The 21,294-nt window shown below is 44.7% G+C and overlaps 1 protein-coding gene and 1 long non-coding RNA gene across 4 annotated transcripts; one reads left to right on the top strand and one right to left on the bottom strand.

The window, feature by feature from the left end:
- Nucleotides 1-5,880: 5,880 nt before the first annotated feature.
- Nucleotides 5,881-8,418, bottom strand: LOC120686173 (putative F-box protein At4g22660). Its single transcript, XM_039968346.1, has 2 exons — nucleotides 7,665-8,418; nucleotides 5,881-7,377 (listed from the first exon to the last, which is right to left on the bottom strand). Exon 2 carries the CDS (start codon nucleotides 7,256-7,258, stop codon nucleotides 6,023-6,025), a length of 1,236 nt encoding a protein of 411 aa, XP_039824280.1. The 5' UTR covers nucleotides 7,259-7,377; nucleotides 7,665-8,418; the 3' UTR covers nucleotides 5,881-6,022.
- A 1,928-nt stretch (nucleotides 8,419-10,346) lies between these two features.
- On the top strand, nucleotides 10,347-13,822 carry LOC120686174. 3 transcript variants are annotated; one of them, XR_005680024.1, is made up of 5 exons: nucleotides 10,347-10,497; nucleotides 11,251-11,624; nucleotides 11,750-11,797; nucleotides 11,895-13,275; nucleotides 13,381-13,822. It is a non-coding gene; the product is annotated as an uncharacterized LOC120686174 (long non-coding RNA). The 3 variants fall into 3 exon arrangements; XR_005680023.1 differs by having other exon boundaries at nucleotides 11,251-11,797; nucleotides 11,895-11,998; nucleotides 12,656-13,275; XR_005680022.1 differs by having other exon boundaries at nucleotides 10,348-10,497; nucleotides 11,254-11,797.
- Nucleotides 13,823-21,294: the final 7,472 nt, after the last annotated feature.

Here is a 21,294-nt window from a genome sequence, read left to right as displayed (position 1 = left end):
GTCCTACCAAAGCCCTCCCATGCGGCGCCGTGGGTGATTTTGGGCCGCGCAAGAAATTTGCAAAAATAAAACTGCAAATATTAATTTTTACAATTTTATCATTGGATCCACATTTTATAATCACAGATAGTCCTATAGTATTATTTACTAGGAATGTAAAATCATGAGTGGTCTATATTGTAATTATTTCGGGCCTGTGTTATTTGCAATTATTTCGCCCATAGTGTTATTTGCAGTCATAATATTGCAATTATTTCGGGCCGCGTCCCCCGCATTGCCGCCACCGAGCCGGGGGGACGACGCCGAGGCCGACCCCGCTAACTTCTCCCTCGCAGTCGCGCTGCCGCCGCGGGTCGCCGTCCTCGCCGCGGCCCGGAGCGCGCACCGTGACCCCACGTGGCCCGACAGGCACCCCTACATCCTCGCCGCCGGCCCCGGGTGACTGCTCTCCCGCTTCTCCGCCGCCCCGTTCTACGGCGCGCGATTCGGCCTGGACCCTCCTGAGACCCACGCCTCATTCTGGTACGCCGCTTCGGCACGGCCGCGGGCGGCAGCGGGATCACGGTCTCCGCAGTGCGCGTCCCCGACCGCCCCGCCTCCATGCCCGCCATCCGGAACATTGAGGGCGTAGGCCTCGTCGGCGCCGACGACGGCGAGGGCGAGGGCTACGTGATCGTGGAGCTCCAGATCGACAGCGGCAGCGACCGCGCCAGGCTCTTCCGCGTCCGCACGAGCGAGGACCACTGGATCGAGACGGACCCGCGGAACCCCCTGCCCGCGCGGGACAAGGAGTGGGTTCCCGGCGGCGTGGTCTCCCTCGGCGGGAAGCTCTACTGGTTGGACCTCTCGTGGGGGATCCTCATCTGCGATCCCTTCGTCGACGCCTCGGATCTTCCCTTCCGCAGCCTCCCGCCAGGCCGCGTTCTCGACCTGGCTCCTCCCCACATCCACGCACAACAGCCGCATCATCATGGATTCACGGTGAGCCGTGGCGGCCTGCGGTACGTGGAGATCATTGCTGAGGACGGCGACAATGGTGAGGCCGAAAGAGTCTTCATGTCGACACTGGAGCCCACCGGCTGGGAAGTGCTGTACGAGGAGAGGTTCGAGGAGATCGAACGACAATAGCTACAAGAAGACCTGGCTGCCTAAGGAGGCTGGACTGGTGATCGTGTACCGGTCGAACCCCGATCTGGTCTACTTCGCCCTGGAGCAACTAGGAAGTATTTCGAAAACAAATTGTAAATGTGTCATAGGCCACCTATTTAGTAAACCTAAAGTAAATAGCAAAATAAATTGACACAATAACATATACACATGTCACCATGAAATAATTCGAAAAAATCATTCTAAATATGTGATAGTCAAACTATATAGTTAACTTTCTCTAAAAACAACAAATAATTCTACCTTGCTCAAATTAATGAACAAATTGATAAATCATGTTCATTTTCCCTCATCCTTAAAATCCTTAAAATTTTGCATAATAACATATAGACATGTCCCCATGGAATAATTCAAAAAAAACAATCTAAATGTGTCATACTCAAACTATCTAGTAATCATTCTCTAAAACACAACAAATCAATTCTATTTTGTTCAAATTAATGAACAAATTGAAAAATTATGCTCATTGTTCCTCAACCTTAAAATCACTATTTTCTTTACCTAGAAAGCATGAAACGAAAGAATAAACACTGTGAAAGAAGAGTGGAAGAAGCTGCTAACCTTTAATGCACTTGGATGAGAGAAATCCTCACAAATTTTGGAGAAAATGGGCAGCACCTCCCCTCTAACACGCCATGGGAGAGAGGAGAAGTTCGGCCAAATAGATGGGTCGGGCTGGGGAAGAAGGGAGGGGGCAGTATATACGGGGCAACTTAGTGCCGGCCAGTGAATTCAGCCGGCACAAACTGTAGACAGTTAGTGCCGGCTGGACCCTTAAGCCGGCACTAACCTGCACCGTGCCAAGGGTCTAGCCGGCACTAAATTGGCTGCTGACCGTTAGGGGGCAGGCTGTTTACCGTTGGAGGTGACACTTTAGTGCCGGCTGTAGAGTCTAGCCGGTACTAACGTGACTGTGGTGTACTGTAGATACACGTTAGTGCCGGCTCACTTGTGACCGGCACTAACGTGCTGGTACCGATAAGCGTTTCTCCAACAGTGAACACATCTTCAGCGTCAATATTCGTGTGCATCAAGTCCTGGAGTTCGCAGAAGAGCCACATGAGCTGGTGAACCATGCCATGGCCAACATCGGCCTCGGGCCGCTATGTCCTCGCTTGGGACCTCCCATCAACGGCTGCTGAAGGTAATGCATGCAATGCGCTTACTAATACTGCATGTCCTGTTTCAACTTTGAGTAAAATACACGGCCGGTCCTCGAACTTATCAGGGTATGTCATCCCGGTCCCTAAACTTATAAAACTAAAAATCCGGATTCTAGAACTTGTCAAGGTGTGTCATCCCGATCCCTAAACTTAGAAAACCAGGAATCCGGATCCATGCAATAATTAAAAGTGGTTTCGAACCATGCTTTTAGTTCAAAAACAAATCCAACAAATAATAGATACAGTTTTAAACCATAAAAATATCTCCAAGCCCCCAAAATTCTCCAAAAATTCAAAAAAAAAAATACTAGAGATACATCGGAGCAAGGGGAGCCTAAATAAAATAATTGAAGCTCATGAAAATATCTTGTGAAAAATATATTTTCACATTCTTCTAGAGTTAAATCTAATTTTTAGAAGCTTCCAAAAATATTTTCATGAGCTCTAATTATTTTGTTTAGGCTCCGTGCTCCAATGTATCTCTACTATCTTTTTTGAAATTTTTGGAGGCTTAGAGATATTTTTTTTGGTTTAAAAAGCATATCTAGTGTTTGTTTGATTTTTAATTAAAAAAGTATGTAGAGATACACTAGATAGTTTTTTAGCTAAAGATATTTTCATGAGCTCCAATTATTTTATTTTGGCTCCCCTTGCTCTAATGTATCTCTAGTATCCTTTTTTTTGAAATTTTTTGGAGAATTTTGGGGGCTTAGAGATATTTTAATGGTTTAAAAACTATATCTATTATTTTTTGGATTTGTTTTTGAACTAAAAACATGGTTCGAAACCACTTTTAATTATTGCATGGACCCAGATTCCTAGTTTTCTAAGTTTATGGATCGGGATGACACACCCTGATAAGTTTAAGGACCTGTATTCCTGGTTTTATAAGTTTAGGGACCGGGATGACATACCCTGAAAAGTTCGAGGACCGGTCGTGTATTTTACTTTTTAACTTTTAAGAGGTTTTCCTTCTGAATCATTAGTTGAAATGACCCTCCAAGGGTGTAGCTTACACAGAATTTCAATTATGAATACTTTGTTTGTAAAGATAATGGAAGCTGTTTAGATATCTTTGTGGCAAGGTATGCATAATGTTGGTTACAGGGAGACATTAGGAATTCATAAAGAAGTGAATAGAAACTCTGTACTTATATCAGTTCTATGCTAATGTAGATTTGAGGTAATGAAGATAAACTGCATGCAATCTTAAAAACCAAAATAAGATGAGTAAAACAAGTACCAGATTGAAGTTTACTAAATTGACGTACTCAGTAACACTAAAGGCTATGCTACTTAAAGACTTCTTTTATCACATAATCATTGTGGCCGCACATAATCATGTAGCAGTTGCCTCCATTAAGGTGGTCATCACAATCTATGCATGTTATTGGTATGGATATTTTTGTAGATGAACTAGTTTTGCAAAGTTTTGCAGCAACCAGACTTTAAAAGGGAAGAAGGATTGTGAACTATGTCACACATGTTTCTTTAATAAAGGATGCTCCATATCCGTGAAGAAAAAAAAGTTGGATTTCAATTACTTTTTTATCATCTTTAACTAATAAGTTTCTTGAATTGTGCCAATCGTTTAATTTTCAACTCTCCGCAGATGGAAGACCGTTGTGACAGAGTCCACAAAAACAAAGGGTTCTTATGCGATAAAACTGGTTGCTTTGTCCGAGCTAAGACACTCGTAGAGGTTGGCTTAGAGTATCTCCAAGATCTCTTCTATCCGGCATGTGCTAGCTAGAAAAAGAAAACGGAGAGCAAAAACTGCATCCAACAGCTATTGTAAACGAGTCGTCATCTATCCAGGTTATGTATTCTTCCCCCTCCACTAGGCTTTTTTTGCAAAGCTCGGAGCGCTAGCCATCTTGAGCCCGGCCCCGTCGTCGCCCCTCCTTCCCGCCCCCTTGCTCCTCCTTCCCGCCCCTTCGCCGGTCAGCTGATCAAAAAATTGCTTCACTGCAGTACAGAACGGAGTAAAGCACAACATTGAAGCTAGTACGTCACGATACCTCAAATTAATTTGATCCAACTTACAGTCTCCTTGCATCCACGTATAGGTGCTGTCGCCGAGGGTCTTGACCACGTCCAGGCGGTGTAGCTCCAAAGGGGCAGCGGCACTTACGTCTAGCTGGGGCGGCGGCGCCAATCCAAGGGCTGCGGCGCTCAACGTCGAGGGCATCACGAACAGATGGATCACGGTGGAATCTGAAGGGGCCGACGGAATTGAATGGTGTGGACCCAGTTTTGAATATAGACATCACATTTTACCTAATCTTTTGGACTACTCTATAGAATTAGGTGCTTTTCTATTTTTACAAAGGCCCTACAATCTTCAAGTTTAGCTAACAAAATACAAAAGCTCTTGGAGATGCTCTTACACCACTACTACCTCCATGGGCAGAGTTCAAGGGGTATGTATTTTTTTTCTTTGTTGTGCAGTTGTCTTCTTTCTCACTTCACTAGCGATTTTAGGCTAATTTCATCAAATGTTCTGTTTCGTTAGATTGGTGGCGATCTTATTTGGAGGAGCACGAGTAGGTGCGAGCTGCATGTCGTGATTGGGCAGGAGGTGTCGGCATATCCATCACGATGCAGGTCAAAACATGTGGTGCTATCTGACACTGATGTGTGTCTTGCTCTGAAGAAAATATGTACAGTACCTCAAAAAGAAACTAGAACAGATGTACCTGAGCAGAGCTTTGCAGCTTGTGTACCTGAACAGAACTTTGCAGCTTGTGTCCCACCGTCTAACCATTTCACGCTGTGCAATTAAGAAGTGATTGACCTTTGTTATCAGGATCTGCGACTTTAGTTTTTGATTTCGCAATGGATAAAATTTCCTTGCTATGCTTTGTTCGTCAGCATTTTTTCGAGGGCAAGCTTTGATTTGAATTTTCCATCCTGGTTAAGCCAAGTATTGTGTAGGAGTGCCAAAATGTTGCTGAAGTGACAGAATATATTGTTTATTTACTTTGATGGGCATGCAAAGCAGCACGGCAAGCTTCAAACTACCAAAGAAGTAGCACGTCATAAAAATGTACATCAAAGGCAGCAGTGTCACTTCATCACATATTTGCATGGAACAACTCCAGTGCAATAACCTGCCATCAAATAGTTAATGTATGTATTCAACAGAAGTATTAATATTTGCATTGTGTTGAAAATTACCTCAAGAAGAACAATTTCCTACAATGGTAACGTGGCACCGAAACTCGATATATTAAACGCCATCTCCTTTACTAACAAGAAGAGGATTTTGGGAGCAAATTTTGGCAGAAATTGAATGGGTATGAAGAGGTTTTCCTAGGCTGTCGCACCAACACGGCAACACAGTATATGGCCTGTACAGAGTGTAATACCCCTATAATCTATGAAAAGACATACTCTCCCTTTCTGGCACAAGGCCATGGTAGGACCTGACATGTGCACACCATTTTTGAGCAAGTCAAATATGTAAAAGACCATTTTTGACCTGACATACACAACCGTTTCCAATTTGGTCCTGTTTTACTAACTATCAAATTATGATGACGTTTGGTAAAAGACCGTAGCAAACACTCCTTGTTGAGACGACACATGTTCAGGAAACAAAATGCTACGTAAGAACAACACACAGCATGCTATTAAGTTACATAGAGAAACAAGCATGAAACCGATTACAGAGGGGAACGCTAGTGTGTCTAACTGTGTGTTGCTAAACTCATTCTTCGAGGATTTGGAATCAGCCACACAGGGGTTGGCCAGTTAGACCAAAGCTGAGGGGTTGTGAGTTCCTGGCTGCTGTTATTTTCCAAGTCAAATACACCAATGTCGCGGCGGTTATTCTTGAAACCTGTAGTATAGAGATAGTCATCATCAGTGTAGTAGACATGATTTGCCTTCAGCTGTGGGTATTCTTCAGCATGGAGGCAAAGTGATTGATTATGCCCAAGAAACAGAACATTCTGACCCAAGCTACTTATTTTCTCAATCTTTTTTGATGCAGGCTCCACTTCATAAACGGTGATCGCGGTGGTATTGGACACAAATTTGCCACGGTCTAATTCCAGTTTTACATCTGAATCAGTTTCATCTTCGTCTTCTCCACGTGGTACTGCATCAGACCTCCATATTTGCAGCATCTCAGCACCTGAACCTTGAACAATGTACATCCTCTCGCCATAAATGTCTATCTTGTCCAAAAATACCTTGTGTGTGACTGCAGGAGCACCAAGATTGAATGTATGAATTTCTCCAATTGTAGTGGATGCATACAACAACCCCTCCTTGAATAAGCAGTCTTCATAGTAAGAATGTGGTGGCAACCAGGTCCACTTATCGTCCCCTGCCCTAGCAAACGAGAGCTGTGAATTTGGGTTGTGGATGAGCACCACGAAATAGCCTCCCATAGACGGATCCGAAGACAGGAAGGCCTTGTAGAACAGGTAATCCCTCACTGAAGGCGTGTATGAAATCACATCTTCTCCAGTGTAATACCAATACTCATAGCTGCACACAGCGCCTTCATCATCGAAGACCGGCTTCACTTGCTCGATAGTCGTGACTGATGGTAAGGCAATCTGCTCGCCGGTGATGGGATTGACAAGGTGAAGCTCGGACCTCTCATCAGCTGTGATGATCCATCCATATGAGGAGCCAATGATATACCTACTACGGATAGGCGGGTCTGGGAGAGTCAATGTGTAGGCCTTCTTCTCCGTGATGCTGTAGAGACCCGCTTCCCTCGCATCAGTGGATTCGGAGGTGTACAGGAGGTACGGTGTCTGCCGCAACCTGCAGTTTCCAGTGCTGCACAGGCTGGTGTAGGCGGCACGCCATGACGAGCAGACTGATCCTGCACGCACAAGGTCAGGGATCTCCAAGATAGCAAATATACGCCGCAGGACGTCCTGCGGCACCTCCGGCGATTTGTCCATCAGCTTCCAATGGAGAGAATTATTGACTAGTCTGGATTAAAATTCAAACTTTATTGCCGAGCTTATATCCTCATCAACTCAGATCCCCACTGTTGAAATCGTGGGGCTGAGATCCAGACCTGAAAGGAGATTTATTAGATCAGCAACCACCCCATGTCCGAATCGATTCTGAAATATCAAAGCTATTTGCTGAACCGTACACGAATCGGATTAGAGCCCGAATCTCTCGCGAAACTGGTTAGAATTCTCAACTGTGATATGTTCTAAAAATAGACAACTGTAAGTTTAAATTCCGAACAGAATTAAACCTAGCATGCATGACTCTAACATACTAGACAGTACATATATCATAAACATGATCTCAGAAAATATGATTATGAAACAGATCTGATCACAAAATACGTACTGTGCGGGAGCCGCCGGGAAGACGAAAGGTGCAGACGAGACGAAGACGGTCCTTCGAACGGAGCGCAGCAACCGGCCAGGCCCGTATCTGGGCACGTGCAGCCCGTGCGACCGCACAGGACCCCCGAATTCGAAGGGCCCCCAAAATATTAAGTATATATTAGATATAGTCATGTAAACACTTTAATTTAGTTGATTGTTTGACCCAATTTGTGGCAAAACATGGCCCAAATTGCTCCTAAAAAATAAATCGTCGTAGGCGTATCACTTGCGACTTTTTTTACATGAGTGCTATTTGGGGTCACGTGTGTGATCTCAAATGTACCTGTCACAGCACCCCAACCTCTTCAAGATTTCGTGTTTTGGGTATAAAATCGGCCTAATAAACCAAACCCCTCAATGCTTTGTTGCTAGAACAAACTTTTTTTCGGAAAAACAATTTTTGTTGCCCAAACAATAACAATTGTTCCAGCAACAAAAAAAATTCCGGAACAAAAAATAGTTATTGGGCCTTATGTGATGATTTAACTATCAGTCACACGTGTGACTTCTAACATTTGTGCTTTCACACAGCACATTGCGCTCGTGTGACTTCTAACATTTGTGCTTTCACACAGCATATCGCGCTTGCCAACTGGTATCGCTTGGTATTCATGATCCTTCACTAGGCCACCAGGGCCCCAGTCCATTGTTTCGCACAGGGCCCCCGAATTTGCCGGTACGGCCCTGCAACCGGCGTTGCAGACGACGGTACGCCGCAGCTCCTGACTTGGACGGAGGACGAGCCGTGGCGAAGAAGATGAGCAGTCGCGCTTAGCGCTTCCCGGTGCAGGATCACAAGAGCGAGCGGTTCCGGAAACCTGCTCTCCCGTTCGCCGGTGCACGCTGGCACTCGGGATGGAGAAGACCACGGTGGCGGCGCAGCAACGAGAGGAGGCAAAACCCTAACTCAGATTAGATCTTCTTATGAATTCCCAAACCTTAGAGGCTCCACGTATAATGATCTATGGTACACTTTTTCCATGAGGGAGGTGGTCCGTATTTAAAGGGAGAAAAACCCCTTACACTCTCGTCCATTTGTAATACGGGACTAATAGATGTTGTACCTTCTCTTAACGCTAATGAGCCTTTGAGATTTATTAGGATTATTTATATGGGCCAAGCCCATAAATCTAATATGATACCGGCTCCAAACAGGCCTCAGATCTCGCCAGTAACCACCATGTCTCGGCTAGCTAACAAGGTGATGGAAGGATTGACTCACCAGCAGGCTGCAGCAGGCGCACGGAGAGGAGCAAGAGCAGCCACACCACCACGATAGGCGCATCGCCGGCGAGCCGCGACGGGCTCGGTCGCCGGCGGCTAATCCGGGGGCAGAAGCGGCGGCGGACTGGCGGAGGGAGAATCTGGATGGGTCGACCACCCTCCAGCGGGGAAAAAAAGAGCTGTCGGCTTGTCATATCAACCCCCAAAGTTTCCATTTATTAATTCTCTTACAGGTAATTTCTCATCCAGACCCCAATTCTAATTTTATTTTTCTATATTTTGTAAAAGCGTTTCTAAATTTTGGTAAAAGTTTGTAGTTACTAAAGAGACCGATAAAATATTTGATTTTCGCGTATCGTGAAACATTATGTGGGCATTGTTGATTCGTTTATATGTGTGTGCTTATATATTCACTCAAGAAGACAACTATGGGGGTGTTTAGTTGGTGAAAAAGTTTGAGTTTGGGTACTGTAGCATGTTTCGTTGTTATTTGATAATTAATATTCAATCATAAATTAATTAGACTTAAAAATTTGTCTCGTTCTAATCAGTTAAACTGTGTAATTAGTTATTTTTTTCAACTACATTTAATGTTTCATGCATGTGTTCGAAAATTCGATGTGACAGATACTGCGCAAACTTTTTTGCCAACTAAACACGGCCTATGTGCAGAAAGGGGCTCTAGCTAGAAATGCTTTTGCAAAACTTCTATTTGCATTCTGACTTACCCCCTCCTCCCTAAATGAATGCCGCTCTAGACAATAAAATCATATACGATGTAAAAGCCTCTCAATTGTTGATTTGAATTATCTTGTTTTTTCTTTTTTGAGATTGAATTCATCTTGTGTAGTTGCATGGTTGTTGTTCACATGGCTCAACAAATTTTTCAAATGACGTTCATCCATGCTTTTCTTGGTGACTAGTCAATCCATTAGATATTGCTGGCTCAACATTTATTTTGAAAATGGTGGCTCAACATTGTCGTGTCGCTGACCTTTTTAATCACTCTACTTAATCCATATACTTATTATTGACGCATTTTTTTTCATGAAACTAGTTGGTCCAACCCTCACCTTTTTATATGTCTAGCTAATCTATGTATATGCATATCATAGATCAATATTAACCTTTGAAGATATTGGCTCAATATTTCCTTAAGAAACTAGTTGATCCAAGTTTTCCTCGCCCCTTGAACAACCATTTTATAAGTCTAGAGAATTAGTGACTTGACATTTCTTTGAAAATGTTCATCCAACTTTTCTTGTTGACTCGCCATAAAACAAACACAAATGAAAAATGGACTTCAGCATCATAAAGCAATCAGCGTGTTGGGGGGAAAAAAAAGAAAAAAGAAAAATAAAAAGACTTCAAATACAACATGATTGGGCTGTGGGCCACTTGCCAGTGCGTGAGGGCTGCATAACTATTGGGCCGTGGGCCCAGTTTGCAGGCGCGAACAGTGAACCGGCCTTCTGGCTTGGTGTCCTTCTCTGGTGCCCTCTGCCGCCGCATCGCCGAGCTCCCCACCTGATGGCGTCTTCCACCTCGCCGGCGGCGGCCACGGCCAGGTACTGTCCCGTGTGCGCTGCCATAGAAAATTACTGGTTTGAGCGGTTCCCGTCTGCGAGGGTCTACCTGCACCCCTGATTGTGATTGGGGTTTTGTGGTTATGCTTCCGTTCGAGCGGATCATCTTTTTACGAATCTGTCTGTAGTATGACGAGTTGGGTGGAAGAGGGCGTCGCCCGCTCAAGGTCTGGTTCGGTTAATCCCCTCCGCAAGGGGATTGAGGGGGATTTTAACTTGTTGGGGATTTAATCTCTCCCAACATCCTCTAATCCCCTTCAATTCCCTCGCAACCGAACAAAACCTGATTGGTTAGGTTTCGCCTGGGATTGCCAGTTCGTGTGGGTTTCCATTTCTATATCTTAATTATGTGTGTTAGGCCATGTAATCTATAGATCTGGAAGCGAAAAATACGATAATTTCTGGCAATTATGCACAACAACAACTCCATGACCAACGATTTACATACTAAAATTTCAGATACACCAACGATTTTTTGTTCCATCAGTGGCCATTGTTCTCAGTTAATCAGTATGCAGCACTCTTGGTTGCTTCAGTTCATTAACTCTTAAATTGCTATTTTAAACTTGAAATAACCTTTGCCTCAAGTCCTCTTGAATAATTGCTTCAGTACACTCACTCCAACATTTAATTTGCTACTATAATAATCTTGAATGAATCTAGTAGTAGGCAACCCTCTTGATGGTTTCAGTACGTGCACTCCTAACTTGCTATGCTTCTTGCTGCTATTAACAGTAGTGGCACTGGCGGCAACAGCTCAGTGAACGCTGGGGAGGCTGATTGGTTCATGGCGTCTCATGCTACCAATCACATGACAGGTGACCGGACGCTCATCTCCAACCTGGTACCTGTGAGCAACCAGGTTGTCCAAGCAGGAGATGGTGAGGGGATGCTGGTGTGTGGCCGAGGGTCCGTGAACACAGAGAGAGTCGTTCTCCCTGACGTGTGGTACGTCCCAGGGCTCACTATGAACCTGGTGTCGGTGGGGCAGCTAACTGAAGATCCTGATCTGAGTGTCTCAATCACTCAATGGGTGGTGGCATGTGCCGCATCAGCAAGACCAGTGATGGGTCTGTTCTTGGTCGAGCACCTTTGAGGTCTAACAGAAAGTATGTGGTGGACTTTCTGAAAGTTCAACGGAATTAGGTGTTCAGGTCCCTTATTTTGCAGCATGGTGGGCGTCTTCAGATTTACAGAGGGGTCAATAGTGATATCGGCTACTTCTTTGCTTCAGATGATATCGGCTACGTCCACCTTCTCCTCGTCGGCGGCCCTGCACCAGGTACTCATCCAGTCATCCGTTCGATGGCGAGCACGTAATCCTGCTCTATTTTTCTTGGTTGGTTTCTTGAGCCCGTCCAGACGCCACATTCTTGCAGGAAGACGATATCCGGTAGGCAGTCGCTGGGTAAGATCTCGCCTATGACGATAAGCCAGAGGCTGCAGTGCTGCACCATGTCTATTACTTCGATTGATTTTTCAGGTCAGTTGATTTACACCTTTGCCTCCAATTTCATTAGATTTCAGTAAGCTCTACCCGTGCTATACCCTGCTGTAGTGAGTTATGGCAATGCAAGCGCTGCTTAGTGATTCTTGGAACCGGTGTTATTGATCACTGCTACCTTTCTTCAGTCAAGATGATGAAATATAAATTAAAATGGCTAGATTAGTACATGTAAGCCTGTACGATGTTAATATTTTTTTCTCGATGTGGCAAGGACTAAACTATCTGTTAGGACATGTTTAGAATGAAAATATGATGCAACCATCATCTATAGTGCGCAGTCTATGCAAATATAGAAAACAAATACTTTGTGAAACCATGTTTTTGAACATGGAGCACAAGCAATTCAGATGTTTGCTGATAAATTTGATGCATGATTTATTTTATATTCAAGATCCTACTCGCAGAAGGAATTGAAAATTTTCATATCTACAGCTACAGATCAATGTCTTTCTTCAATCAGTCACTATACTCATCTGAATCTAAACCTTAGCTTTCGAAACATAGTAATTTTGTTGAATTTTATTACTTCATTTCAATGGTATCTTAAGTTTCTTATGAGGAGGATACTTTCTAAGAGTTATAGTCTCTTAGAGGTTTCATCACTGTGAGACTATTTTGCTTTAACATCAATAGTGTAACCTGTGCAAAACCATGGAGCTTCATCACATCCTTTGTATGGAAGCAAAGTCGTCTCCCGGCATTTTGGGTACCCACTTGCAGTATATTATTGACACTGGCTTTGGATGCTGGGTTAACGAGGAGCCTGTGCTTGCTATATAACTGCATGTCTTGCTCTCCAGCCAGAGATTGTCTAAAGAAGATAAGAGCAAACTGATAAATACTACTGGCAGAGTATTTGCTGCATTGCAAGATTTAATAATAGGCTTCCTACTTCTTGAGAAAATATAGTATGGAGCTGTAGATAAAGCTACAAGCACCATCTACGCCTTACACCCTGCACCTGAAATCTTTGCTACTGAGATTGCAAATAAGTCCCTTGGTTCTGTATTCAGTGTGTTTTAGAAACTGAGGACGTGTCAAATGGAGAAGGAACTCAGAATGATACCTTACTGCCATCACTACCATCTTCAAAACTGGTTAGATTTCTTTTTGTCATGAGCCATATAGCATTTAATTATTTGGTGTACAACAAGACTTCCATTAGGAAAATTCAGAAAGTGTACACGAGGAAGATTGAAAGTTCTCAGCCAATCACTGAATATCCTCAGTTAGAAGTATCTAGAAGTTGGGAGGTAATTTTTTGGTTGGATGCTAAATCTCTATCCTTTCTTAACTTGTCAATTTTGATTTGTCATTGTTTCAGTTATATTCAGTGCTTGTGCTTTATTGTGCAACAGGAATAAATGCCAAACTAGGACCTGGTGCAAGTGTGCAACTATATTGCCATTGAATCCCTCTATAAAAGCGCAGAAAAGGGGATCGTTTGTTGTTCTTCTGAAGAGAATCTCATATGACATTGCGCACAACTATCAAAGCTATGTAGGAATTCGACTTTTTAGGTTTCCTGTATATTTTTTTAACAAGTTTCCATCACTATCTACACTTATTAATTTCTTCTTTTTTTGGACGTAGTTCCCAGAGTTCGATTTTCTAAGTGCAGCCACTTCGATTTTTTTAGCACTATAACCTTTTGAACTTTTGATGGATTATTCATCTGTGCATGTCTATTCTAGGCACAACCTTTCATCCTTACGACCTGTAATATGTAGTAGTGTAAGATAGAGTTTATAGGATGCTTACTTTTTTTTGTTTGGTATTGTTGTTCCTGCTTCCTGCTTCTTTGTCATGGTTTCACCTACTCAATCTTGCTATGTTCTTTGATTTTCCTGATGTTTCTAGCTTCTGAAATAACAACTCTAGATCCTATGGTTTATGAAACAGACATCATTCTTACTAGGGTTTTTTGCATAACTGCCCTTGTTTTGAGCTCTAATTGCACGTTTGCCCCTATTTTTTAAACTTTGCATATTTGCCCCTGGTTTTCGAAATCGAAGGCACTGTTTGCCCCTATTTCTCAACACCGTGAGCTGGCTTTAAATAATAGTCCCAAAAAATTTTTGATAAAAAAAGAAATAAGGGGAAAAGACTATACTACCCCTTATCCAAAACACAACTCCTCCCCTCCCATTCTCCTCTGTTTTGGGCTGGGGGCATCCGGCGGGCGGCGGTGGTAGAGTTAGAGGCGGGCGGCGTCGTCGTGCTGGGGGTGCCCGGCGGGCGGGTGTGGGGCTGCGGCGGGCGGGTGTGGGGGCACGGCGAGCGGGCCCAACGGCGGGCGGGTGAGTGGGTGTGGGGGTGCGGCCTCAGCGCCGAGCGGCCCTGCACAACCAGGCGCTTCGCAGGGACCGGCGTGGCGCCTGCTGCTCTGTGCGGGAGCGTGGTGCGGAGCGGATGCTCGGGAGTCGACATCTGGGCGCTCGGGTGCGTCATGGCCGAGCTTGTCACCGGCCAGTTCATGTTCGACGAGGACACAGAGGAGAAAATGATGGATCTACGGCACGCGCTCGCCGAGAGGGGGCTGCAGGCGTTCGACGAGTGGCCGGCGTTCCAGGGCCTACCGGAGCTGTCGCCGGGAGCGCGAGAGGTCCTCGCTGGCCTGCATGCCGTCCAGCCCAGCGACAGGCTCCCCGCCACGGCCGCGCTCCAGCATCCATGGTTCGCCGAGGAGGAGGTGGAACGTCCTGCCGCCACCTGCCGCAGCGCAGGCAGAGCAGCTCGAAGCCTCGGAGTAGCAGTAGTGCTAGCGTTGTGACCGTCGTCTTCTGAGAGCTCCTGAGGACTGAATTGACTGTTGTAATCCTATTTATGTCGAGGGTATTTTTGTCTTTTCAACTTGTACTTAACACCGTTAACTCTCCTTCACGGAACAGGGGCAAGTGAAACCTTCAGATTCAAAAAATAGGGGCAAACGTGCAGTTAGAGAGCTCAAAACAAGGGTAGTTATGCAAAAAACCCTTCTTACTAAGTAATGTTCAGATTCCTGGAGGATTGATCTGGGAATATGAAATCAGGTACAAGAAATTTGCTTGCATATATGTTCAATATGGAATATAAAGCGCCAGCTATGTTTTCCTAAAAAAACAAGTGTTTCTGACCTTGAACCAATTCATGTTCTTTCCACTTGTCTTTTTTTGGCTAAAGTTAATGTTTTATGTTTTTCTCTCATTCCAGAGATTCAAAGTTGTTTTTAGTAGTTCAATGATTAGAATGGTACATGCATCTCTAGGTTTTATAAATATCTTACTTGCAGTGCAGAGGTCACAGACCATAGGCATAGCTGCTGAAGATCACTGGCTTGAGTACTTGAGATTCTTCCGTGCAATATTTATTCAACATGATATAAGGATAGGCGTGGAGCTCCAATGGGTTGATCCAGATTGCACCACCTGATCCGTGCAACTAACCAGAGGTGATGGGTTGATCCAATTTGCTGATATTGTTTTGATCTACACATGTTCCTTTTTTGTATAGATTACCACGATGAATTTGAGTATAAGCAATCTTTGTATGGCCAACATTTTTCTTTCCTTTGTATGGATATTTTTCCCCCTACCTCACGTGATGTTGTGAAGGCCATGATTTTTGCGATATTACTCATTCTTTTTTTTTACACTGTCATGTGCCAGTTTGTGTATCTCAACATTACTCAAATAGTCTGTTGCTAAGATGATATAGAATATATAATTATGCTCTTCTTATTATTTTAATGTTTTGCTTCTCGTAGCAACGCATGGGCATCAACCTAGTCTTACTCTAGAAATCCTAAGGCATGGACCTAGTCTTACTCTAGAAATCCTAAGGCAACCCGGATGTGTCACAAGCATCATTGAAGCGCGTTACACATGAAGAATAGATTAAAACGAGGGTCGCGGGATTGAGTTGTTACCCAAACTGGCGCAGGGGCAGATGATGGTGAGATCAGGTGCAGAGCAATGGTGGTGAAAAGATCAGCCAGCACTTGTTCCAGGAAAGCATCACCCGCCGGCAGCGGACAGCTTCTCGACGCGGGCGGGCGTCGTTGGCGCGGGCACCAGGGTGACGCTGAGGAGGCAGCGCCGGTGGCATGGGTCACCGGGGTTCAGGGCTTTGATGGCTTGGTTTTGTGGATTTTGTGGCGGGCGGTCCGGCGGGACGGAGTCGCCGTCGGGGCCCCCCTCGCTCTCGCAAGGCACGAGACGAGCCATGCATCAGCTGCCTGCCCTTTTGGTATGTTTGGCGGAGCATTAGATTTTTCTTATTTCTCTTGATTAAGAGCATCTCCAAGAGACTCTATATTCCTGATGAGTTAGCTAAAAAAAGAGAAACCTCATCAAAAATAAAATCCAACAGACTCTATATTTTGCTCACCTAGCTATCCTGCTTTGTATTTCCTCCCTCTCACTAGGCAAAAAAACCGAGCCTGTCCCGCTTGCCATCTCCCTCATCCCGCCTCCTGTGCAGGTCCCACGACCCGCTCCCCCGCGCCGCCCCCGCCATCCCAGGCTGCCCCCGCCGTCGAGCGCCATCGCTGCCCCCACCGTTCCGCCGTCGAGCGCCGCCCCTGCCCTCACCATCCCGGGCCGCCCCCGTCATCGAGCTCCGTCACCGCCCCCGCCGTCCTAGGCTGCCCCTGCCGTCGAGCGTCGTCGCCGCCCCCACCGTCCCGCCATCGAGCGCCGCCCCCTCCCCCGCCGTTCCGTCGTCGCCGCCCCCGCCATCCCGCGTCACCCCGGCCGTTGAGCGCCGTCCCGCGCCAAGTTTGACCTCGCCGACAGCGCGCAGCTACCGGAGGCCCGGGCGAAGCCCGAGTGGCATGTGGCGGAGGCCGCGGCCAGGGGTGAGGAGGCCGGCGCCGCCGTGTAGCGGTGCGGGGAGCTGGAGGCCAGGCTGGCCGAGAACTAACGCGAGCGGGAGGAGGGCCGCCAGCGGAGGGCTTGGCCGGCGTCGGGATGCCATGCTGGGTAGGAGCGAGAGGAGGCGAGGAGGAGGCGAGGGGCAGCAGGAGGCGGTGGAGTGGGCGCACAGCCTGGGCGCCCTCGCTGCGGTGGCCGCGGCGCAGGTGAGGATGATGGCGACGGGTAGCAGGAGGTGGCGGCGCGGCGGCTTGCCCATCGGGAGCGAGAGGAGAGGAGGTGAGGAAGGAAGAAGATAAGAAATGAGTATGACACGTGGGGCCCACTAGCAATGTAACATATAGAGAGTCTGTTGGTTTACTCCTCAGTTTAGAATTTTTTTTAGCTAGCCTCTTAATCTCTAAATTTAGCTAGGCTTATTGCTAGTCTCTTATATGTACAAGAATTTTCTCGAAGGGGCTAATGAGATGTAGATTTTCCGTTTAACACAGGAGAATCTTCTCATATATAGTGTCCAGTTGGATAGTCATACTGATAGATGTACAATTACAGATTACTTAGCTTCTTACAAATGCATTTAATTTCTTCTCTGGCAAGGAACGAATATTGGAAGGACGATGTATATATCTTTCTGAAAAGAAACTGAAGATAATGCCTCTTTTGTCTTTCCCTGGATGCTTTCTTCGAAACAAAGGTAAAAGAGAGTGCGCTTCCACCGCTTCACATTGCGGGAACCTGGCCAAATTATTGGCTGAGATAGTTGCGCTTGCGACTTGTAACGGCCAGCCAGTTGCTTTGCTTGTAGGTTGATGGCTGCGTGCAAGACTAACCAGGGCGTCATGTACATGTAATTGATATTTTTCATTTGCAGGGCTACTATGATCATCAGCTGACTTCTAAATTAAAACGAACGTTAACACATAAATATTTCGATTCTCACATGGAGTATTTAGCATTTTAATTAACACATGCAATAGAACTTGTGTGTACTTAGTGTTTCTTGTATCTTTTCTTCACCAAATTAAAATTCATTCGTGCATTACAACTATTTATTAGAGCCTATGCAGTCACCCGTTGTAAGAAAAGACGATGGTACGAAAGCTGATGTCGTTAACCGTCACCGGGCCATGATTTAAAGGGTGTGCACTTTTGACCTTCCACGCTACCTTCTTCAGTAAGCATCTGAGCTTGACTTAGTCGATTGACTTAGGCCCGCTCCTAGCTTATTGTATCGCACATCAAATTTTTGCCCAAATTTTTTGGGAACTAAACGCGCCCTAAGTGCTATACATAACTTTTTGCTAGCAGAGAACGGACCTTCAGATTTTGGCTTTAGTCCATCCCGGTTGTCTTGGAGCCCGGGACTAATGTTAGCATTAGTCCCAGATCCAATGGCTAGGCACAGAGGTCATCGTTTAGTCCTGGATGGAGCCACCAAATGAGACTAAAGATAGGAGCATTTGTAGAGACGGCTGAAAATAGCAATAGTCACTGCTAGAAAAACACACATTCGTCTGTGGCCGTTAGTACCGGTCACGGTTTCGGCCGGTACTAACGTGCCAATTTAGTATCAGGCCAAAAGAATAGTACTCATGGGAGCCTATTAGACAAAACCGCTCCACCGACAGCGGTCCACAACGGCTAGCGACCATTTAGTACCGGCTGGTGGCTCCAGCCGGTACTAAATGGCCCCCACGAAATTTAATACCGGATGGTGGCTCCAGCCGGTACTAAGTGGGGCGCTTTAGTACCGGCTGGAGCCACCAGCCGGTACTAATTCACCCACTATAAATTCACCCTTTTTTCCTCCCCGAGCCCGAGCCAGCCATTTCGCTCAGAGAGCAGCTCGAGCTCGGTTCCTCTCTCATTTTAGAGTGGTGCCGCCATTTGATCTTTTTTTTGTGTGATTTGCACTCATCCAAGTGCACCAAAGGTTTGCAATTTCATCCTCTCTGCATTGATGATCTTTTTGCTTTATGCTCCATAGTTAAAGAAATTTGTGATTTTTAGAAATAGTGTAGATGAGCATGATTTCTTTGATTTATGCAATGATTTGAGATATATAAAACCGATGACTTGAATGTTGGAGTAGGTTTATTGGCTAGGTTGAATGTTGATAATTTATAGATATTTTTCAATGGATTTTGAGAATGAGATGAGTATGTGGTCAGTGGATATTTTTATAATGAGTTTAGATAGTTCATGTGATTTACTTGTATATATGACCATATGAGTATAGTAGAATTTTTTGTATTATGAATGGATTATTTTGGCACTCTAGTGATGTATTTATTCAGGCTCACATTGAAACCCTCTAGAAGCTTAAAAAATTTTTATTTCGAAACAAGTATACATCGTTAATCTCATTTCAACAGTGATGGCACTACATTTCGGAGATACAAGATGCACTATAAAGACATCGCCAATAGGCTGGTCGCAACACCAGCACTTGCGGTTAATACGAACACAGCATTTGGGGCAGTCAGCGTGGCCGTTGTTGCACTGAGAGCATATCAACGAGCATGCTAACTGTGCCAAGTGTTGCGTTCCTACTAACCGTAAATGTTGGTGTTGCGACTGGCCTATTGGTGACGTCCTTGTACCGTACTGTGTCCCCTCGAAAGGCAGTCTCATCACAGCAGGGTCGAGGTTACCGACATATACATTTTCCGAAATAAAGTTTTTTTTTTCTTCTAGACGGTTTCTGGATATTGAAAAGAGTGTTCGCCTGAAATTGAAGGGCGTCAAAATAATTAGGAGTTATAGAGATTGATTTCAATTAATCTATTCAGGTTTTTCTGATTGAGGATTAATGTGATGTTGCATTGTAGTTCACAGACACTTACCAGCAAGTGTGAAATGTAAACGATTTAGTGTTGCTATTGGGGCATTAGTCACATCGTGCCTGCTCTGTCACAGCTCTTTCTAGACCCTTCATTATGTAGATAGGGTGAGGTCAGGACCGACGAAGAATAAAGGCTTAGACAGAGCTGTGACATAGCACGACACACAATGATGACTAATGTCTCAATAGCAATTCTAATTTGATTACATTTCAGACTTCATGGTAAGTGCCTGTGAAACTTGAATATGAGGTTATAATGATGTACATATTTTATTTGTAATTGTGAGAGTAATTACTGGTGTTTTGTATATGTTTTTATTGTTATTTGTAAGAGTAATTAATGTGATCATGGTAATTGTAATTGTAATTAATATTTACATTGTAATTGTAAGAGTTTTTTCAATCAATTTGAAAGTTAATGTGATTTATTTCAATTAATTTATTCAGATTTTATTGTAATGTAAGAATTTATAATGTTGTGAAAAATAAAAGTGTTTTCCAGTAAAATATGCTTCAGCAGCTGGAGAGAGTGGCACCGGTGGGGGTGATCGTTGTCCTTTTGGAGAGAAGGGCACAATTCCAGTAGGTCATCGGTCCAAGAAATCTAGTGCTTTTCATAGGGCAGCGCTCCGTTATTTGGAAAAAAGAATATAGAGAATGTGTGGCAAGGGGTGAAGAACCTCCGTTTGATCTTGAGGATTTATTGCGGCGGTACGGTTCGTCACCACCAAACCCGGAGGTTCCAGCTCCGCCATCTTCTTCTGCGCCAGCAAGAAATCTGTCAGAGCATTCTGCGTTCCCACGCAAGGACGGTTGAAAACCTATGTGTTGTTGTGCGAATTTTTAAGTTGCATGTTGGTTGTTGGGATGTTTGTGTTCATTTTTGAATGCAATCTATGTATGTGTTGTTGACTAAATCATGCTAGATAGTTGAAGACTTATGTGTTGTTGAATAAATTGTGTTGGATATAATAAAAACATTTGTTATTACAAAATTGTGAAGTTCTTTTCCACTGAATAAAATTACTTATCCAACGAGAATATATTATTTGTAGATGGATCGACAATGGATGTTCGGCCAGCGGTGCACAATGGCGTGGATTAACGGTCTTAAAACTTTCCTTGATGCTGCTGAGACCCACAAGTCGTCGAAAGGTTTCATGTTCTGTCCATGCCGCATTTGCAGAAATCAAAAGGAGTTCTCAAAAAGACATACTCTACATGTCCACCTTTTTAAAAAGGGTTTCATGGATAACTATACTCTTTGGACCAAACACGGTGAACCTGGAGTTCCGATGGAAGACAATGAAGAAGATAATGATGATGATAACATCCCAAACTGGGCTCATTTGTATGAAGCGGGTGCCTTTGAAGATGAACCAATGCATGAGGCAGAAGAAAATGCTGCAGAAGAACAACAACCACCTGACGAACTAGGTCAGGTTTTAGTCGATGCACACAGAGATGCTGAAACTTTGAAGGAGTCAAAGAAGTTGGAGAAGATGTTGGAGGATCACAGGAAAATGTTGTTTCCAGATTGCAAGCAGGGGTTAAAAAAATTGGGCACCACACTG

Source organism: Panicum virgatum, chromosome 8N (genome assembly GCF_016808335.1).
Source record: "Panicum virgatum strain AP13 chromosome 8N, P.virgatum_v5, whole genome shotgun sequence".
NCBI classification, from domain to species: domain Eukaryota; kingdom Viridiplantae; phylum Streptophyta; class Magnoliopsida; order Poales; family Poaceae; genus Panicum; species Panicum virgatum.
This window is presented reverse-complemented; position numbering and strand designations above follow the sequence as displayed.

What these genes read in the sequence shown, in the direction of transcription:
- LOC120686173 (XM_039968346.1), bottom strand. Translation starts at nt 7,258, where the DNA reads ATGGACAAATCGCCGGAGGTGCCGCAGGACGTCCTGCGGCGTATATTT.